At 36.7% G+C, this 18678-nt stretch overlaps 1 protein-coding gene across 1 annotated transcript; it reads left to right on the top strand.

The window, feature by feature from the left end:
* Positions 1 to 844: 844 nt before the first annotated feature.
* LOC129875657 (uncharacterized) lies at positions 845 to 1723 on the top strand. The gene is made up of 2 exons (XM_055950939.1): positions 845 to 931; positions 1307 to 1723. Exons 1-2 carry the CDS (start codon positions 845 to 847, stop codon positions 1721 to 1723), a joined length of 504 nt encoding a protein of 167 aa, XP_055806914.1.
* The last annotated feature ends 16955 nt before the right edge of the window (positions 1724 to 18678 follow it).

Here is an 18678-nt window from a genome sequence, read left to right as displayed (position 1 = left end):
AGTTGAGCTTTCATATTGGCGGAGATTGGTGAGTCATCCATCATCTATCGAGGATAAATTCTGAGTTGTTTCCTTTTAAAAGACTTTTCTTTACATTTTGATGAGGGTGCGCTAGGGACATGCTTAGCCCCCACCCTTCTTGTTTAGTAGAGGCGTTTGTTAGACATATGTTGTTGAGTCTATGTAGTCAATATTACTCTTTATTATTCATGATTTAGACTCTACCTATATTATTTCTGCATTTATTTTACCTTATGTATGCTTACGATATGTCAAAAGGCTTGGTTGGAGCCCTTCGGGGGTTTTGATTGTCTTGTTACGACTAGGCCCTAGGTCGAGTCATGACACAGGCCCATGGCTATCCCAAAAGACTAATAAACAATGATTGAAATAAATGACTAAATAATTCCTCCGAATGCAAGGAGGTCTCACCAAAAAGCTGGAAGGAAACAGACTTCAACGATGCATCTATTGAGGATCTCTTTCACTTGTATCTACATCATAAAATGATGCAATGCCAAATGGCATCAGAACATAGAATGTACTGTTAGAATATGTGAAAATATATTCTAACAGATTTTAAGAGATTGTATATATTTAGTTTCTAATATAGAGATATTTAATTTATTTAGTTTCTAATATAGAGATATTTAGTTTCCTTAATTATAGTCTAATTATACTCTTATATTTGTGTGTATAAATTATTGAGGTTAATAAAATAAATCAAGGGATTAATCTCTTTCATGGTATCAAATTTCTAAGGCATGATCCGACCTTCTTCTTCTTCTCGGATTCCTGCTACCGCTGCCCCCATTCTCTCCATCTTCCTCTCTTCTCAATCACCATGTCTAACTCCAAATCTTCCTTTCATCCTGGTCTTGCTGTATCCAACATCAAGAATCATGTTTCCATCACTCTTAAAATGGAGAACGTACAATATTCCACATGGGCAAAACTCTTTAAGATTCATGCAAGATCCCATCGGGTGATTGATCATATTATTCCTCCAGCAACGGGCATTGAGAAACGGCCTTAACAAGAGAAGGACAAAGAAATGTGATCCACCCTGGATGCCACCGTTATCCAATGGCTCTACACTACTATCTCTCATGATCTTTTGCATACAATTTTTGAATCTAACACCACGACGATAGAGGCTTGGAATCGCTTGCGTGACATATTCTAGGATAATAAACACTCTCGTATTATCACCCTTGAGTAAGACTTCACTCATGTCGACATGGCAGATTTTTCGAATATCTCTGCCTATTGTCAATATCTCAAATCTCTGGCAGATTAACTCAAGAATGTCGGCTCCCCGGTTGCTAACGATCGACTAGTTCTTCAACTGGTCTCTGTCCTTACCAAGCCCTACCAAGGTGTGGCCACTTTTATTTGCCAATATGACCCGTTGCCTCAATTTTATCAAGCCCATTCGATTCTCACTCTTGAAGAGGCTGGCCGTGCTAAGAAAGCGGCCCAAAGCTCCTTCGCTGCCTTAGTTGCTCGCTCGTCCGAGGGTCCTCTTGATGTTCCTGATAATTCCTCTTCCAACCGCAATTCTAATGATGGGAAGAAGAACCACAACCGAAGAAATAATGGGGGAAAATATAGCGACAACAATGGTGGTCGTGGAGGCGGCAAAGGAGCTGCCAACAACAGCGGTAATATAGGCAGTGGTTGTCCGCTGGGAGGCGGCAACAGCCGCAGCACTGGGCAGTAGTCAGCGGGGTAGAACCCTCTGTTTTATTCTCCATGGGCTGGTGGGCAGCAGTGGACGTGGATGGCATCATGGGGTCCTTGGGCTATACCACCATTTCCATATCCTTCAACTTCTTGGTCCCGACCCAGTTATGGACAGTAGCAGCCACCATGAGTGGGTTTTCTTATCCCCAACCTCAGTAGGCCTACACGGCAGCCCCTAATTCTATGGACATTGAAGCCGCCATGCATACTTCAGATCACTCCTCCGAATGCAAATTGGTACATGGACACCGATGCCACTACTCATATGACATCCACGCAAGGTAACCTCACATTTTATTTTAATAAGAGCAATAAACGTGGTATAATTGTTGGTAATGGTCAATCAATTCCAATTCATGGCTATGGTCAGATGACTTTGTCTTCCCCATGTCCTCCCTTGCACTTAAACAATGTCCTTCATGCCCCTCACCTAGTTAAAAATTTGGTGTTTGTCCATAAATTTACCACTGATAACTCTGTCTCTGTTAATTTTGATCCCTTTGGGTTTTCTGTAAAGAATTTTCAGATGGGAAGGCTGGTAATGAAGTGTAATAATTGGAGAGAGCTTTATCCGATCACCAATCCAATCACTTCACCATCTACTTTTGCTATTTTGGCACCATCTATTTTTGCTGCTTTGGCACTATCTCTTTGACATGTTCGTTTGGGTCACCCGGGAGCACCTGTGTTGAATTCCCTTTGGAAGAATAAATTGATTGATTGTAATCCAAGTAGAGATGTTCGTATTTGTCATTCTTTTCCTCTTGGAAAACATGTTAAGTTGTCATTTTATGCTTCAAATTCTTGCACTCTTATGCCATTTGATATTATTCATAGTGATCTTTGGACATCGCCCATTTTGAGTTCCTCAGGTCATCAATATTATGTCTTATTTATAGATGATTATTCTAAATTCTTGTAGACGTTTCCTTTATCGCACAAATCACAAACCTTTTCCACATTTTTAACTTTCAAGATATTTATTTGAACTCACTTTGAGCGGGACATCAAGAATATTCAATGTGATAATGGCAAGGAATTTGATAATGGCCCTTTTTGGGACTTCTGTAGAGTCAATGGTCTACCATTGTGATTGTCATGTCCTCACACATCTCCTCAAAATGGGAAAGCCAAAAGATAAATACATACGATTAATAACATTGTTCGTACCTTATTGGCCCATGCTTCCCTTCCTCTTTACTTTTGGCATCATGCTTTGTAAATGACAACTTATCTTCTCAACATCCTTCCTCATAAACTGGTAAACTATCAATCTCCTGTTCGCATTCTTTATCGGAAGGATCCCTCATATTCCCATTTTTGTATATTTGGGTGTTTATGTTATCCTCTTATTTCCTCCACACTCATAAATAAACTTCAACCCCGGTCAATCCCATGTAATTTTTGGGATATCCATCACATCATCGTGGGTATAAATATCTTGATATGTCATCTTGAAAAATCATCATTAGCTTTCACGTAATATTTGATGAGATGCAATTTCCTTTTGCCAAGTTACATACTTCTCAAAATTACACATACTAATTTTTAGATGATAGACCATCTCCCTATGTGGTTCGTCATCTCACTACCTCCACAAACCAGCTGGATTACCATATTTCTCCCGCACCGTTGCCCATCCCACTGTGCTCAGCCAGCGGCTCTTCCCCCTCACCTGGGCAGATTACTCCTTCGGTGCCTGTTGGGTCAGCCCCAACGTCTTCTTCTGTTCTCCCACCTAGCTCTCCTCCTCCACCCACTCCCATCTCTCCCTCTAGTCTACCCACTGATCCTGTTACTAGGAGTCAGCATGGGATCTATAAGCCTAAGATGTCACGACCCAACTCCGTAGGCCATGACTGGTGCCCGAGTTGGGCACCCATACGTACCCTTAGCCCCACTTAGTACATTAATCGAATAAACATAGGTAATAATTAGAAGGGATCTCGAAACAGATATAATGCACGAGGGCCGATAGGCCATCACGAAACACAAAAAAACCCAAGACATATATACAAAACCCACATCTCATGTCTACAGACCTCTACGGAATGATATCCTAGTCATATGACGGGACAGGGCCCCGCTGTACCCCTGAACAATGTATATATATATACAACAGAAAGTGTCAGTACCAAAATATGGCTCCGGACAACGGAGCACTATCGACCAACATGGTGGATGTCCTAAGCGAGCGGATCAGCAAACCAATCGTCTGTACCTGCGGGCATGTAACGCAGCCCCCGAAGAAAGGGGGTCAGTACGGAAAATATACTGAGTATGTAAAGCATGGACTGAAATCAGTAAAGTCATTACCAGAGCAGAATGTGCAAAAATGAGCAAAATATCCAAAAATATCAAATGTTGATCAAAACCTCAGATAATGTATGCAGAAAAACATATGCCATATCCGGCCCCATTATGGGACTCGATGAACAAACGTGGTCGCCCTCCCATCATTGGCGCCACAGCACAGCATAACACCAGAGTAGGAAATATCTCCGTAACAGATCATATCATATCAGATGGCCATATCAAATCATATCATATTATATCATGTCATATCATATCATAAGCAAATGTGTACATGGCATAGCATAACTCCGTGGCATAACATACACCACCCCATGTACATGTCATACCTGCCCCCTCATGTTGGAACACAGCGAACAATGCAGAGAAGTACGCACGATAACAAAACCTGGCCCGGGCTCGGTGAAGGAAGCATTGGGGTATCCACGAGTGAAATAGTGAGAAACTAATGCAAATTAAATCATATTTAAGACTCGATGAAATAATCAGAATGAGCTATCATGTAAAAATCGAGACAAGAGTCATGTCAATTACCTTTTGAAAGTTACCCTGGATTATATCAAAATAAATCTTCTAGAATCATATACATGTATCGAAGCATAATAAAATAGCTTTCGAAAATCAAGAAATTGGCCATCCTAGTGGCTCTAGGAATAGGAACTTATTTGAAATTATATAAAAGACATATTTTTGTTTCATAAATACCATGCCCAAAAGAAAGATTAACTTTACGTACTTATGCCAAAACATACCAAGAGAAAGAATAAGCTTTACATACTTATGACAAAGATATGCCAAAAGAAGAGGAAGGATAGGCTTTACATACTTATGACAAAGACATGCCAAAAGAAGAGAAAGGATAGACTTTACATACTTATGACAAAGACATGCCAAAAGAAGAGAAAGGATAGACTTTACATACTTATGACAAAGACATGCCAAAAGAAGAGAAAGGATAGACTTTACATACTTATGACAAAGACATGCCAAAAGAAGAGAAAGGATAGACTTTACATACCTCTTACGGATTACTCTTAACTATGCTCGCCTCATCGTCTCTTGAACCTATTTAACATGAAATTAATACTAAGGTTAATAACCTTTCACTTTCCAATTCCAACTCTACAACCAAGTCTCCATAGAGGTCCTTTCCTTATTCATTTCCCTCAACTATTCATTACTAGCTCCGAATCTACCGAAAATCGGGCAGCATCTCTCCTATAACTTCAACATCTCCGAGTTCTCAACTCGGCCATAATGTCAACAACCATACCAAAAACAACAGCCAGCAGCATGTATACAAGTAAATCACTTCAAATTTACACAATACAAGCTCCAAATAACTTGTTCAAAACTACGATACCAAAGTAGAGTTTTTAACCTTTATTTCGTAAAATATTTAATCATACCAAATGGAGGGTCATGTGGCTGCAACCAGCAGCACCGACATCCATTTTTGAGTACTTTACAGCCCTGAAACACGCAATTAAACCACCACCAAACTGCAGCACCACCAAACAACACACTACGCGACTTCGATTTAACTACTACGACTTCCATTTAGTTTGTTTCTAACTTCAAGCATCCTTATACATTTTTTACACTTCCATCATATTTTAAGACATTTAATATACTTCATAACATCCTCATAAAGTTAAATTGAAAGATAAAACCTTACCTTTCCCGAAATTCACCAAAACTCGCCAAAACTCGCCAAAACTCGCCTCAGAATTTCCTTTAGCGCAGCTGAAACTTATTGGCTGTTTGGTAACGTTTTGGGCTGCTTCAAACTATAAAATTTCATTACTAATATCTTCATAACATCATGGTATAACTCATATAATTAATTCTTGGAACGGAATTGGAGAACTTACCTTTTTCTCCTCCCAAAACCGTAGCTCTTTCCTTCTTTCTACCTTAATTTCTCTTCTCTTCTCTTTTTTTTTTCTTCTTGTAATTTCGTTTTCCTTGCTCTTGAACACTCTAGATGAGTGTGGAATTTAATGAGTCATAAGACTCATATATATATATACTACTTTAGGGGCGACACATGTCATCCCCCAAGTGGTGACACGTGTCAAGCCCTAAGTGGTGACACATGTCAAGACCTAAGTGGTGACACGTGTCAAGATCTCATTGGTCCAACACACCCCTTTCCTCCAATCACGGGCTTTCATGTGGCATGTGGGGCCCACATGAATCTTCTTGAAGACTTTATGAAATTCCTATTTTACCCCTAGCCTTCCACAATATTACCATAGGCCACTTTGCCAACTTTCCTTTTTGCCCTTTGCCTTTTCCATTATTTCCACACTATTAATGATCATAAATAATATTCATATCCAACTTGTATATTAAATAAATTTTGGAAGATGGTCATTCCCTTAACTTTACCACAGCTACCCTAAAACATCCAACCGTATAAAATATGGGATATAACATTCTCTATGAGGAATTCCAATTTTTGCCCCTCACCTTTTATAATATTTCCAAGTTGAAATTCTAATTTAGTCATAAGAATTTTGTATCCAACAAGATCAAACATAGCCTTGTCCTTGACTTGTTACCATTATCTCCAAAATATCCTAATGTGCAAAATACGGGTTATAACATAAGAGGTCCTTCAACCTTCTTACATCCATCTCGAAGTCCCCTCTACCCCGTAACCCTATATCCGCTCTTCGTGACCCGAATTGGAAATTGACTATGGATGATAAATATAATGCTCTTATTCAAAATAAGATGTGGGAATTGGTGCTCCGTCCTCTAAATGTTAATATTATTCGGTGTATGTGGATTTTTGCTCATTAAAAAAATCTGATAGTTCGTTTGAGCGACATAAAGATGGTCTTGTAGGTAATGGTAAAACCCAACAGGTTGGCATGGATTGTGGTGAGACATTTAGTCTAGTTGTCAAATCGGCGACTATTCATACGGTTCTTAATTTGGCTCGCTCCAAGGCATGGCCGATTCATCAACTTGACGTCAAAAATATTTTTTTACATGGCAAACTTAAGGAGATTGTTTACATATATCAACCTTTGGGCTATCGGGATCTTGATAGACCTAATCATGTGTGTTTGCTGAAGAAATCTCTTTATGGGCTGAAACAAGCTCTGCGGGCTTGGTATAAGCGATTTGCTGATTATGTCCGTACCCTTGAATTTTCTTATAATAAGACCGATCATTCCTTGTTTGTTTATCGTCAAGGTACTTCTATGTCTTATCTTTTATTGTATATTATTTTAACTGCTTCCTCTGATGCGCTCCTCCGATCTATCATATCGCTTCTTAGCTCTGAATTTGCTATGAAGGATTTGGACCCGTTGAGTTATTTCTTAGGCATTGTTGTCACTCGTTATACAGGTGGTTTATTTTTATCTCAAAGGAAGTATGCGGCCGAGATCATTGATCGAGATGGCATGTTATCGTGTAAGCCATCTCCTACTCCGGTTTCTCTAAAACCAAAGCTTGGGGCTACTACGAGCATACCGTTTAAGGACTCATCTCTTTATCATAGTCTTCCAGGGGCACTGCAATACCTCACATTCACAAGATCGGATATTACTTATGTTGTGCAACAGGTATGCTTATTCATGCATGATCCACAGGATAAGCACATGAACGCTCTCAAGCACATCGTGCACTACCTACAAGGTACTTTGGATTATGGTCCACATTTATCCTTCTTCCATAACCACTCTTGTCTCGTATACTGATGTTGATTGGGGTGGGTGCCCCGATACACGATGTTCGACTTCAGGTTATTGTGTCCTTATGGATGATAACTTGATCTCATAGTCCACTAAACGTCAAGCTACTTTGTCCCATTCGAGTGCAGAGGCAGAATACCGAGGGGTTGCCAATGTGGTTTTTGAGTCGTGTTGGTTGCGAAACTTGTTTTTGGAACTTCATGTCCTATTCCACGAGTTACTTTGGTTTACTGTGATAATGTTAGTGCCATTTATCTGACTGGTAATCCTGTTCAGCATCAATGCACTAATAACATTGAGATGGATAGACATTTTGTGCGAGAATAGGTGGCTCGTGGCTAGGTTCGAGTGTTACATGTCCCCTCTCGTTATCAGATTGCAGATATCTTTACCAAAAGCCTTCCGTTGGTGTTATTTGAGGATTTTCGGAGTAGTCTTAGAATTCGGCGACCTCCCGCTTCGACTGCGGGGGTGTGTTAGAATATGTAAAAATATATTCTGACAGATTGTAACAGATTGTATATATTTAGTTCATAATATAGAGATAGTTAGTTTATTTAGTTTCTAATATAGAGATATTTAGTTTCCTTAATTATAGCCTAATTATACTCTTGTATTTGTGTATATAAACTATTGAGGTTAATGAAATAAATCTAGGGATTAATCTCTTTCATGTACGCTATGTAAAATTGATGAAAAAAAACTACTCAAGAATACTCAATGGAATACAATACGGAAATAACCCAACTAAATAAAGCATGCAATATAAGAATAAGACAATGCTTTACAAAATATAAATAATAAAAGCAACTCAGTATAAAATAATATGTTGCTCTTTTGGGGAGTTTCTCTAACCGACAATCTTCACTATGAGCATCATGATGATACAACGAACAACTGTCGTTGCCACAGCCGTCCAATACCTTGCAAGGATAAGTAACACAACTCATCTCATGGATCCAATAAAAGTCTGTATCAGGATCTGAGGTGAGGAGTCGCCCGAACCAATGATACGATCTTATCCTATGTTGGCTACGTAGTTTATGGGGTTTGAGATGTTCTAAACTCTTATAATCGATTCTCAATATTACTCCCAAAATATATTATAGTGCTCATGAACTCAAGTGAGTGAAAATACTCAAAATATTATCTAATTAATCTCATTGGACTTTACTCAGTGTTACTCAACTCATTGTTTCTCTTTAAAATAGTTATACTCTTAACTCAATGAATGCATTTAAAACATAGCTTTAATTTCTCAACTCAGTCTCAAGATAAATATTTAAATGCATTATTACTCAAATTCATTTAGACTAGTTAATGATTATGCTCAAAATCAGTGAATAAAAGACTTCTCAAACTCAAAACGCATGCTCAAACTCTTTCTCAATTTAAGACATGAAATATATCATTCTTATGTCTTAAAATAATACATAAAAGTAAGCAATGTAGAAACGCAAATAAGGCTCATATGAATGCAGTCATGAATAACAAATTCAAAAACTTGAATTCATAAAAATAATCTCAATATAATTAAATATACAGGAAACTCAATAAAAGATTTACATAATTAACTCAAACTCAATTTAACGGGATTGAAACTCAAAACTCAAATTCATACTGACTGATAGACGATGTAGGGCACGAGAAAGAACTCAGTCCAATGTTGTGATTAGCCTTACATGCTTCGAAGATAAATGATCTAAGCGAAACTCGTAGAACTTGGTTGAAACGCTTGAACCCTAATGTTTCTCCTCTCCAATCCTTGCTCTCAAAATATTTTAAGTGTTGATGAGGGAAAAGCATCGTTGAGTACTAATAAGGGACATATTTTAATCCTAAAACGTCATAATTTTTGTTTAGAGAAGGTGCAAAAAGACAATTTACTCCTCACTTAACATTAAACTGGTCCGCTATAAGTTGTTCTACAGACCGTAGAACATTTTATGGGCCGTAGAAGACCCTTTGTAGAAGATGGGGTGCAAAATTGGACTCCACTATTTCTTCGTGCGTTGGGTCTACGGACCCTCTCTATGGGTCATAGACCATATGACGGCTCATGGAAGTGGATCGTAGACTCTCACTGAGGAAGTTGAGCTTGGGGTCTATGGACCCCTCTACGGGTCATAGAAATCCATAGGGGTCATAGGACTCTTGTTGACACCCAATTTTGACCACCCATAACTACTTTTCGAATTACTATCTAAAAAAATAGGCATTTTTTCAAAATTATTTCTTTATTAATTAAATAAGTTTACATTTAGTTTAATAAATAAATCGTATATTTTGATATTCATAATTTATAATATTTTTGCTATTTATTAATATTACTACTATTATTTTTATTATTTTTATAATAAGCTTAATACGTTTGCCAAGAGGGCCATTCATATTTTATTCATATTATATTACCGGAGGTGGTAATATCATTGCCAAGAAGGCCATTCATATTTATTATTCGTGTTATATTATCGGAGGTGGTAATATCATTTGCCAAGAGGGTCATTCGTATTATTTTATTCATATTATATTACCGGAGGTGGTAATATCATTGCCAAAAAGGTCATTCATATTTATTATTCGTATTATATTACCGGAGGTGGTAATATCATTTGCCAAGAGGGCCATTCATGTTATAATACCGTATATGAAGATATAATGCCATATACGATGCCGTATACGATGATATAATACCGTATGCGATGATGTAATGCCGTATACGATGATCTAATGCCGTATACGATGATATTATTTTATTCATATTATATTACCGGAGGTGGTAATATCATTGCCAAGAGGGCCATCATTCGTCATTGCCAAGAGGGCCATCATTCATCATTGTCAAGAGGGTCATCATTTATCATTGCCAAGAGGGCCATTATTTTCATATCATTGCCGAAAGGGCCATCATTTTCATATCATTGCCGAGAGGGCCATCATTTTCATATCATTGCCAAGAGGGCCATCATTTTCATATCATTGCCAAGAGGGTCATCATTTTCATATCATTGCCGAGAGGGCCATCATTTATCATTGCCAAGGGGGCCATCATTTTCATATTATTGCCAAGAGGGCCATTATTTTCATATCATTGCCAAGAGGGCCATCATTTATCATTTCCAAGAGGGCCATCATTTTCATATCATTGCCAAAAGGGCCATCATTTTCATATCATTGCCGAGAGGGCCATCATTTTCATATCATTGCCAAGAGGGCCATCATTTTCATATCATTGCCAAGCGGGCCATCATTTTCAAATTATTGCCGAGAGGGCCATCATTTATCATTGCCAAGAGGGCCATCATTTTCATATCATTGCCAAGAGGGCCATCATTTTCATATCATTGCCAAAAGGGCCATCATTTTCATATCATTGCCAAGAGGGCCATCATTTTTATATCATTGCCAAGAAGGCCATCATTTTCATATCATTGCCAAGAGGGCCATAATTTTCATATCATTGCCAAGAGGCCATCATCATATCATCTCATTGTATATTACATCAAAATTGAAACTATTTGCAGTCGAGAAATATATTATAAATCACATCAACTTAGGAAATACATTTTATTTTGTTCTACGTCAAAACCGGAGGAGGTTGACATTCGTACACAGTGACGACACTATAATCATCAACTATACTTATCCATAATTAAATACAAAAATGTAAATATAGACCGAAAACACCAATGCAAACATGTATAATAATCTTCGTTTCTAAGAAATAAATAAACACCTAAAAAACGATCTATATTTTGTGTATAATTAAAATATGAGCTTATGAACATGAATGAGAACAAGAACAAGAGCAAAACAACATAGTATGCTTTATAATCTTAATCGATTATTAATGAACAAAAATCTTTGAATCTTGAGTTTGTCAAATCATTTGAAGTAGACAATCAACCCAATATTTGTTTTGAAAACAAAAATCTATAAACGGAGTTTAACATGAGAAAGATCTAAATCATCCAAACAAAGAACTTATCAAGAACTTAGAATACAAAATATAATCAAACCAACATATACACAACAATCATATGAAATTTAGATTTACAAGAAACATAACATATACATATAGTAAAATTTAAATACAACCACACCAACATATACACAATAATCCTATGAAATTTTTATTTTGCAAGAGACATAACATATATATCTATATACACATATAATAACATAAAATTTAAATGCAACCATACCAATATATACACAATTTTAGATTTGCAAGAAACATAACATAATATATATATATATATATATATATATATATATATATATATATATAAATGTAAAATAAAATCATACCAAGACGGATCTATGAAGATCCGTTTTTGATTTATCGTCTTGTTCGTTTAGCAACGACACTCGAAGAGATCGTCGTCACTGGTTGGAGGTTGCTGGTGGCGCAAGCTCGTTGATTGCAGCGGATTGAGGAGCTGCTGCGTCGCAGAGGAGCTGCTGGTTCGCAGCTTACCATCGATGGCGACTGCTGTTGCAGCGATGGAGAAGCTTAGCTGCACATAGTGTTGTTGCAGTTGACTGCTGCGCGTCACTGCAGCTTGACGTCGCGGCGTGTCGTCGGCTGCTGCGGTGTGTTCTCCGACGATGTCGCGGTGGTGAGAGGAGAAGATAAGGGGAGGTGCCGCAGTCTTCTTCTCTTCTTGAGAAGAAGATGACCCCAAAAGAATGAAAAAGCTCAGTTTTCTTAGGGTTGCTATTTAGTAATTAGAAATAGGAAACTAATCTTAGCCGTTCATCAATTTTGATGAGCGGTTAGGATTAGATCTTGACATTTGATAAAGATAGGATGGATGGATATGATTAAAAGATGGATTCAAGATTTAAATTTGGGTTAGTTAGTATAGATTAAAATTAAAATGGACTGAATAAAATGACTATGCTTAAAATCAAATGGAAAAAAATTGAATAGATTGCTAGTTAATTAATAATCATAATATATATATTGACTAAGTAAAAACATAAATTTATTCAAGTAGCCGTATTTATATATAAAGCAACTACTTATGTATATGTTACGCAGATATGTGTATATATATATATATATGACGTACGTATGTATATAATACATACTAAAATAGATGCATAATTAATATAGTTAACTAAAATATATAATAAATTTAATTAAGTAATAAATTTGTATGCACATGTATACAAGACGTATTAAAATAGATATATAATATATGCATGTTAATATGAATAAGTAAATTATAAAATAAACTTAGTTAAGAAATATTTTTTATGTAAACAAAATACACACATATATACTAAACAGATACGTAAGAATATTTAAACGTATTAAGTTTATTATAAAAATAATAAAAATAATAGTAGTAATATTAATAAATAGCAAAAATATTATAAATTATGAATATCAAAATATACGATTTATTTATTAAACTAAATGTAAACTTATTTAATTAATAAAGAAATAATTTTGAAAAAATGCCTATTTTTTTAGATAGCAATTCGAAAAGTAGTTATGGGTGGTCAAAATTGGGTGTCAACAACTTGTCCCTTTCTTTGAGTAGGGTCGATGAAAGAGATTCTGGTCAAAGAAAATTGACAAATCCAATTTTGACGTTTGATTTGATGCACGATTTTTTGAAAGAATACCAGAATTATCCTGATGTCGAATTATGGAGAAACCAGAAAGCTTGTGAACTGGATGAGGAGGTTTGTTGGAGTACAGTCGAGTTTTCAAAATCGAGCTCGCCTACATATCCTTAAACTTAGGAATCAGATTGCTTGTAGTTCGACTCAATCGGTTGAAAAGGAAATCTTTTATGCTAAGATCACCTTCGGTTGGGAGGAGTGATACATGAAACGAGTATGAAAAATAGGTTGATTTGCCATTGTTTAAATGCATATTTCATAGGTTGAAAAATAGGTTGATTTACCATAACATCATTTGAAATATTTCATTGCCCCAAAAGCTATATTTATACAAATATTATAAATAAACTGAATGGAATACATAAAGGGGAAAAAGGAATACAAATAATAAGTCCCACACATGGGTACATTCCTAACTAAGCCTTCGTGAAAAATCTTTCGTTTTTTTTTTACTAAACTAATAAAATAAACTTCCAACCCGAGGGACAATGTTTGTCAAATGGCGTATACAACCTTCAAATTTAAACACATAGGTATGATCGTCCATTTAGGCTAGGGGCCATTTTGGACTCAAGGTGGTCTTTCTAATGGGCCCAATACGCCTTAGGTATTGGGTCATCTTAGGCAAATGCACTAAATTAGGATTTGGTTTCGCTCTATGCTAGGTGGACTAGAGTGGGCTTTGAAAAGAGACCGGATATCCGAGTCGGACAAACTGCGGGCTGAATATAATAAACGGCGTTGGACGACCACGAACCAACTACCCATTTATTATTTCAAAAAAAAAAGTAATGGTTATTTTCTGAAGAAACAGTCGCATGTGACTACGTAACCGTCCTTAATCCTAATGCAAACTATTTGCCATTTGGCGGAATTCTGCTATGCATGCAATGACAGTTCAATACTCATAATTTTAAACATATAAGGCGCAGATAAAGAGGATAATTAAAATTCAAACATTTAAGCGCAAAATAAAGAAAATGAATTATTAATTATTACATTCCTGAATAGTTAGTCAAATAGGTTAGTCAAATCTAATGGTTAGAACCTAATTAGTCCCCAGCGGAGTCGCCATTTCTGTTATGTCTAAAATGGACAAAGTGCAAAATTAATTTCATCTTTATAAGAAAAAATCAATTTTAGGAAAAGAGGAGTCGCCACTTATTTTTTAAAAAAATTAAGAAAACTTAATTTAAAAGACTCTAACAGATTTAAGTCTTAAAAATTTAGAGAAAAAGGTACGAGGATCATATTACTATTTTAAGAAGGTTTTAGCACTTAAAATAGCCGCCAACATGCGGTTGTCCAACGATTTGAAAATTATTTGACTAACTTTGGGAAAATATGTTTTAATAATAATTAAAGTATTAAATCATTTGAGAAAAATATAAATTTTAAAATATTTAAGATAATTTAAGAATGATTGACTTAGTAAAAGGTTTAAATAAAGGAGAAATAATAAAGGAGATATTACCACCTCCGGTAATATAATATGAATAAAATAATACGAATGGCCCTCTTGGCAAATGATATTACCACCTCCGATAATATAACACGAATAATAAATATGAATGACCTTCTTGGCAATGATATTACCACCTCCGGTAATATAATATGAATAAAATATGAATGGCCCTCTTGGCAAATGATATTACCACCTCCGGTAATATAATATAAATCATAAAATATCATCGTATATGGAATTAGATCATCGTATACGGCATCATATTATTGTATATTATATTATATCATTGTATGCGGCATTATGCGTGCCCATTAAACGTCTTTGAGGATGGAGAATATAATTTGACGTCATTATGGACGCTTGCATTGAAAGTAGCTCATTTGCGTTTTCCTGCACTCAAAAGAAAACAAGTAATAGATACACTGTTGTTTTTGAGCAAAAATCTTTAGGGAAAATTCTTGAAAATATGTACAAAGTGCCTGATCACTTTGACATTAGTGTGTGAATATCATGCTCATTTCCGAACACTCTATATTTATTGTGGCTCATGGCTTGCTGGAGATTTGAACGAGGCATTGTTGTTCATTTTTTGAACGTCTCCTTTTCGTCTGATGAATCCTGGTGACAAAATTATCACTTTGAAAACTCTTTGTTCTTTTAACTTCTTTGTACTTGCTGAAAAGAGGGATATGATGATCTTTTATAATCTGCATCCACAGAAAAATTATTAGTTTTGAATGAATTAATCTGTGTTGAATTCTCCATTTGTTTTCTCCTTGTCTTGCTATCTTTGATCGCTTGCTCTGATTCCCCACTTCTCGGTAGATATAAGACTAAAATATATTCATGTAAAATGTTTGATGTATTAAAAGCTTTAAGAAAGATGAGTTTTTTGAAAAGCAATTTGGAAAGGGTCACTGCCAGATATTATGTCACGCATAACTTAAGTGAACGTCCTTGATCTGAATCTTTGAGCAGGCTTGATATTTTGTTCACAATTTATTTTTTTTAAGGATTCTCGAGAAATTCTGACATAGCTAGAAAGTTTTGACTCTGAACTCTGATGGTGCTAGAGATTATTGAGGTTGACATTGACCTTCCAACAATGTCGGGGATCATTTGAGGCCAACGTTAAACTTTGAAGTTGAGTAAAACCTTCTGATGATATTAGATAAAAATTTTGAGGTTATCCTCAAAATTTTTGTCCCAGTTAAATGTCTTAGTAAATATCAAACTAACACTAAGAGAACTGTAAAATTTTTGAGATCCCATCAAAAATTCTGTCCCAGTTACTCTTTGATGCACTTCAGTCTCGTTTTCTTTTGTAAAAAGATCTTTCTTTAAATTTTTGAGTCCCTCTCAAAACTTTTGTCCCAGTTTCTATTATAAATAGAGAACTTACGGGAGATATGACCGAACCGTTATGGCGCCTACGTATCCCGTTGAGGAAGGAATCAGGTCAAACGTAGTTCCCCCGGGGGAGATAAATGAAAAATGGGAGATTTTGAAATAAAAAGTAATAAATAAAAATGACCGAGGCCGACATAGGCCGCCTACGTATCTCATTCTTGAGAATTCAGGTCAGACGTAGTTCAAATTAAAAGAGATTTTGAAAATAAACAAGCATGAAAGCGATTACAAGAAAATGATACAATTACAGGAAAAGATACAAAAGGAAATTAGAACTAATTTTCGTAAAGTAAAGTATTTAAAACGAATTTTCGCAATGAAGGGGGCTTTCATAAAGAAATAAACTTTGGCCATGGTCATGGACCAATCTGCCTTTTTCAAAACAATACGAAGAGAATTAAAGCGTAATAGGGTAAAGTGACATAAAGGGTGGGTATCCAGACTACCATCGGTTTTTCAAAAATAACATAAAATCCGTCTCTATCTATCAAGACAAGTGAGGAACCAAGAGCGGATTGTAGGTCCAATTAGGCACTTGCTCTTTTGACTTGGCATCTCATATGTCTGACGTCTCGATTATCATATCATCACTGACTCCTTCTCCTAGACCAACATTATTGATAGGCTCTTGCACTGAAAACGACTGACGCACATGAGGAAGAGGCTTTTTAAGATTGTCAGATTTGTCTAGGCTATCGGCATTCCAATCTTTTCCAACTTCAATCATGTTAATATTCACCCCTTCATGATTCGGAAGGGGGTTATTATTAACATTGGGAGTGGCGGTTTGGAGAGTGACGACCTCGCGATCAATCAAATCCTAAATTTTGTGCCTCAAATTGACACAAGTTTCCGTATCATGCCCTACACTATTCGAATGATACGCACATATTTGGTCAGCTCTGAAGAATCTAGAGCTTGTATCAGCTGATTTAGGCGCAATGGGATGAATAATGCCTGCATCTCTTAGTCTTTCGAACAGCTTAGTCCGACTTTCCACTAGAGGAGTAAAAATCCTAGCAGGCCTATTTTCAAAATTGGGTTGGGTAAGGTTATAGTTATTTTGTGGGGGTGGGGGTACATGCCGGTAACTAGGACGATTTTGGCAGAAAGCTGTGGGAGTTTGGAAATTTGGGCGCTGTTGAGTTTGGTAGCCACGAGGAGCATTTTGATAGTATGGAGGTAGGTAATTAGGAGGTGGGGTTTCATAACTTGGTTGGACGTAAAAAATTGGGTAGGGATTTTGTGGAGATGGGGGATATATTTTGGAAGGTGAGGTTTTTCTGGAGCTAAAACTGGATGATCTTTGTATCCTTCTATTAGGCGTATGACAAATAAAGGACACATCTTCTCTTTTCTTTTTGAACAAATCTGAGGAACTAGTTTGGATAGCACACTAGTAATCCTTCCGGTCTTAAGACCGTCTTCGATGGTCTCACCAATTTTGACCACCTCAGCAAATTTTGCTCCTACGAGCAATAACATCCTATCATAGTACTCAGGCTCTTGATTGAGTACAAAGACTTCAATAATCTCCTTTTCAGTCATGGGAGGTCTCACTCAGGCAGCCTCTTTCCTCCAACGGTAGGCGTACTCTCGATAGATTTCAGTAGACTTTTGTTTGATTTTCTCCAAAGAGTAACGATCGGGAACGATCTCCACATTGTAAGCAAATCTTTCGATGAACTCTTTAGCCAAAACATTCCAATTTGGCCACTGTTTCATCTCTTGAGAAGTAAACCATTCCAAGGCCTCTCCACTTAAGCTTCGGCTAAAGAGTCGCATTAATAAAGCTTCATTCTTCCCAACTCCTACGAGTTGATCACAATAGGCTCTCAAATGAGCCAAAGGATTCCCGATTCCACCAAAAGTATCAAATTTAGGTACTTTAAACCCTTCAGGAAGGTCCAGATCTGGATGGATACACAAATCTTCATAATTCAAACCAACCACATCCGGGGTATAGTGAAACTCTTTCATAGCTTTTATAATTTCCTCTTTCATGCTTTGCTTGGTTACTTCTTCTTTGGTCCTCCACTCCCTTTCTTGTTCTTCATAGTGATCAAGTTCGAAACCGTTGGTATAGGGCTCATTTGGGATTAGAATTTGGAAAGCTGTCTTTTGAGGCAGGGGAGGGATAATGGGAGGATTTGGCGTATTTTGAGGGACTTGATAATTCTGGGGGAATGTTTGACGGTTAGTATGCTGATTTTGATGATGGGGAAAGGTTTGTGGATTGTTAACATTTTGGTTTTGTGGTGGAGGACAGGCTTGAGGGTTGGTGTTTTATGGGGGAGGAAAGCTTTGGGGATTGGTATTTTGAGGGTGAGGTGGTGCTTGGTAGGAAGCGGAAGCATGATGGGGGTTGGAAGCGGTGAGGTCAACAATAAA

Source organism: Solanum dulcamara, chromosome 12, assembly GCF_947179165.1.
Source record: "Solanum dulcamara chromosome 12, daSolDulc1.2, whole genome shotgun sequence".
Taxonomy (NCBI): Eukaryota; Viridiplantae; Streptophyta; class Magnoliopsida; order Solanales; family Solanaceae; genus Solanum; species Solanum dulcamara.
The sequence above is the reverse complement of the archived record's forward strand: the minus strand, read 5'-3'. Positions and strand labels throughout refer to the sequence as shown.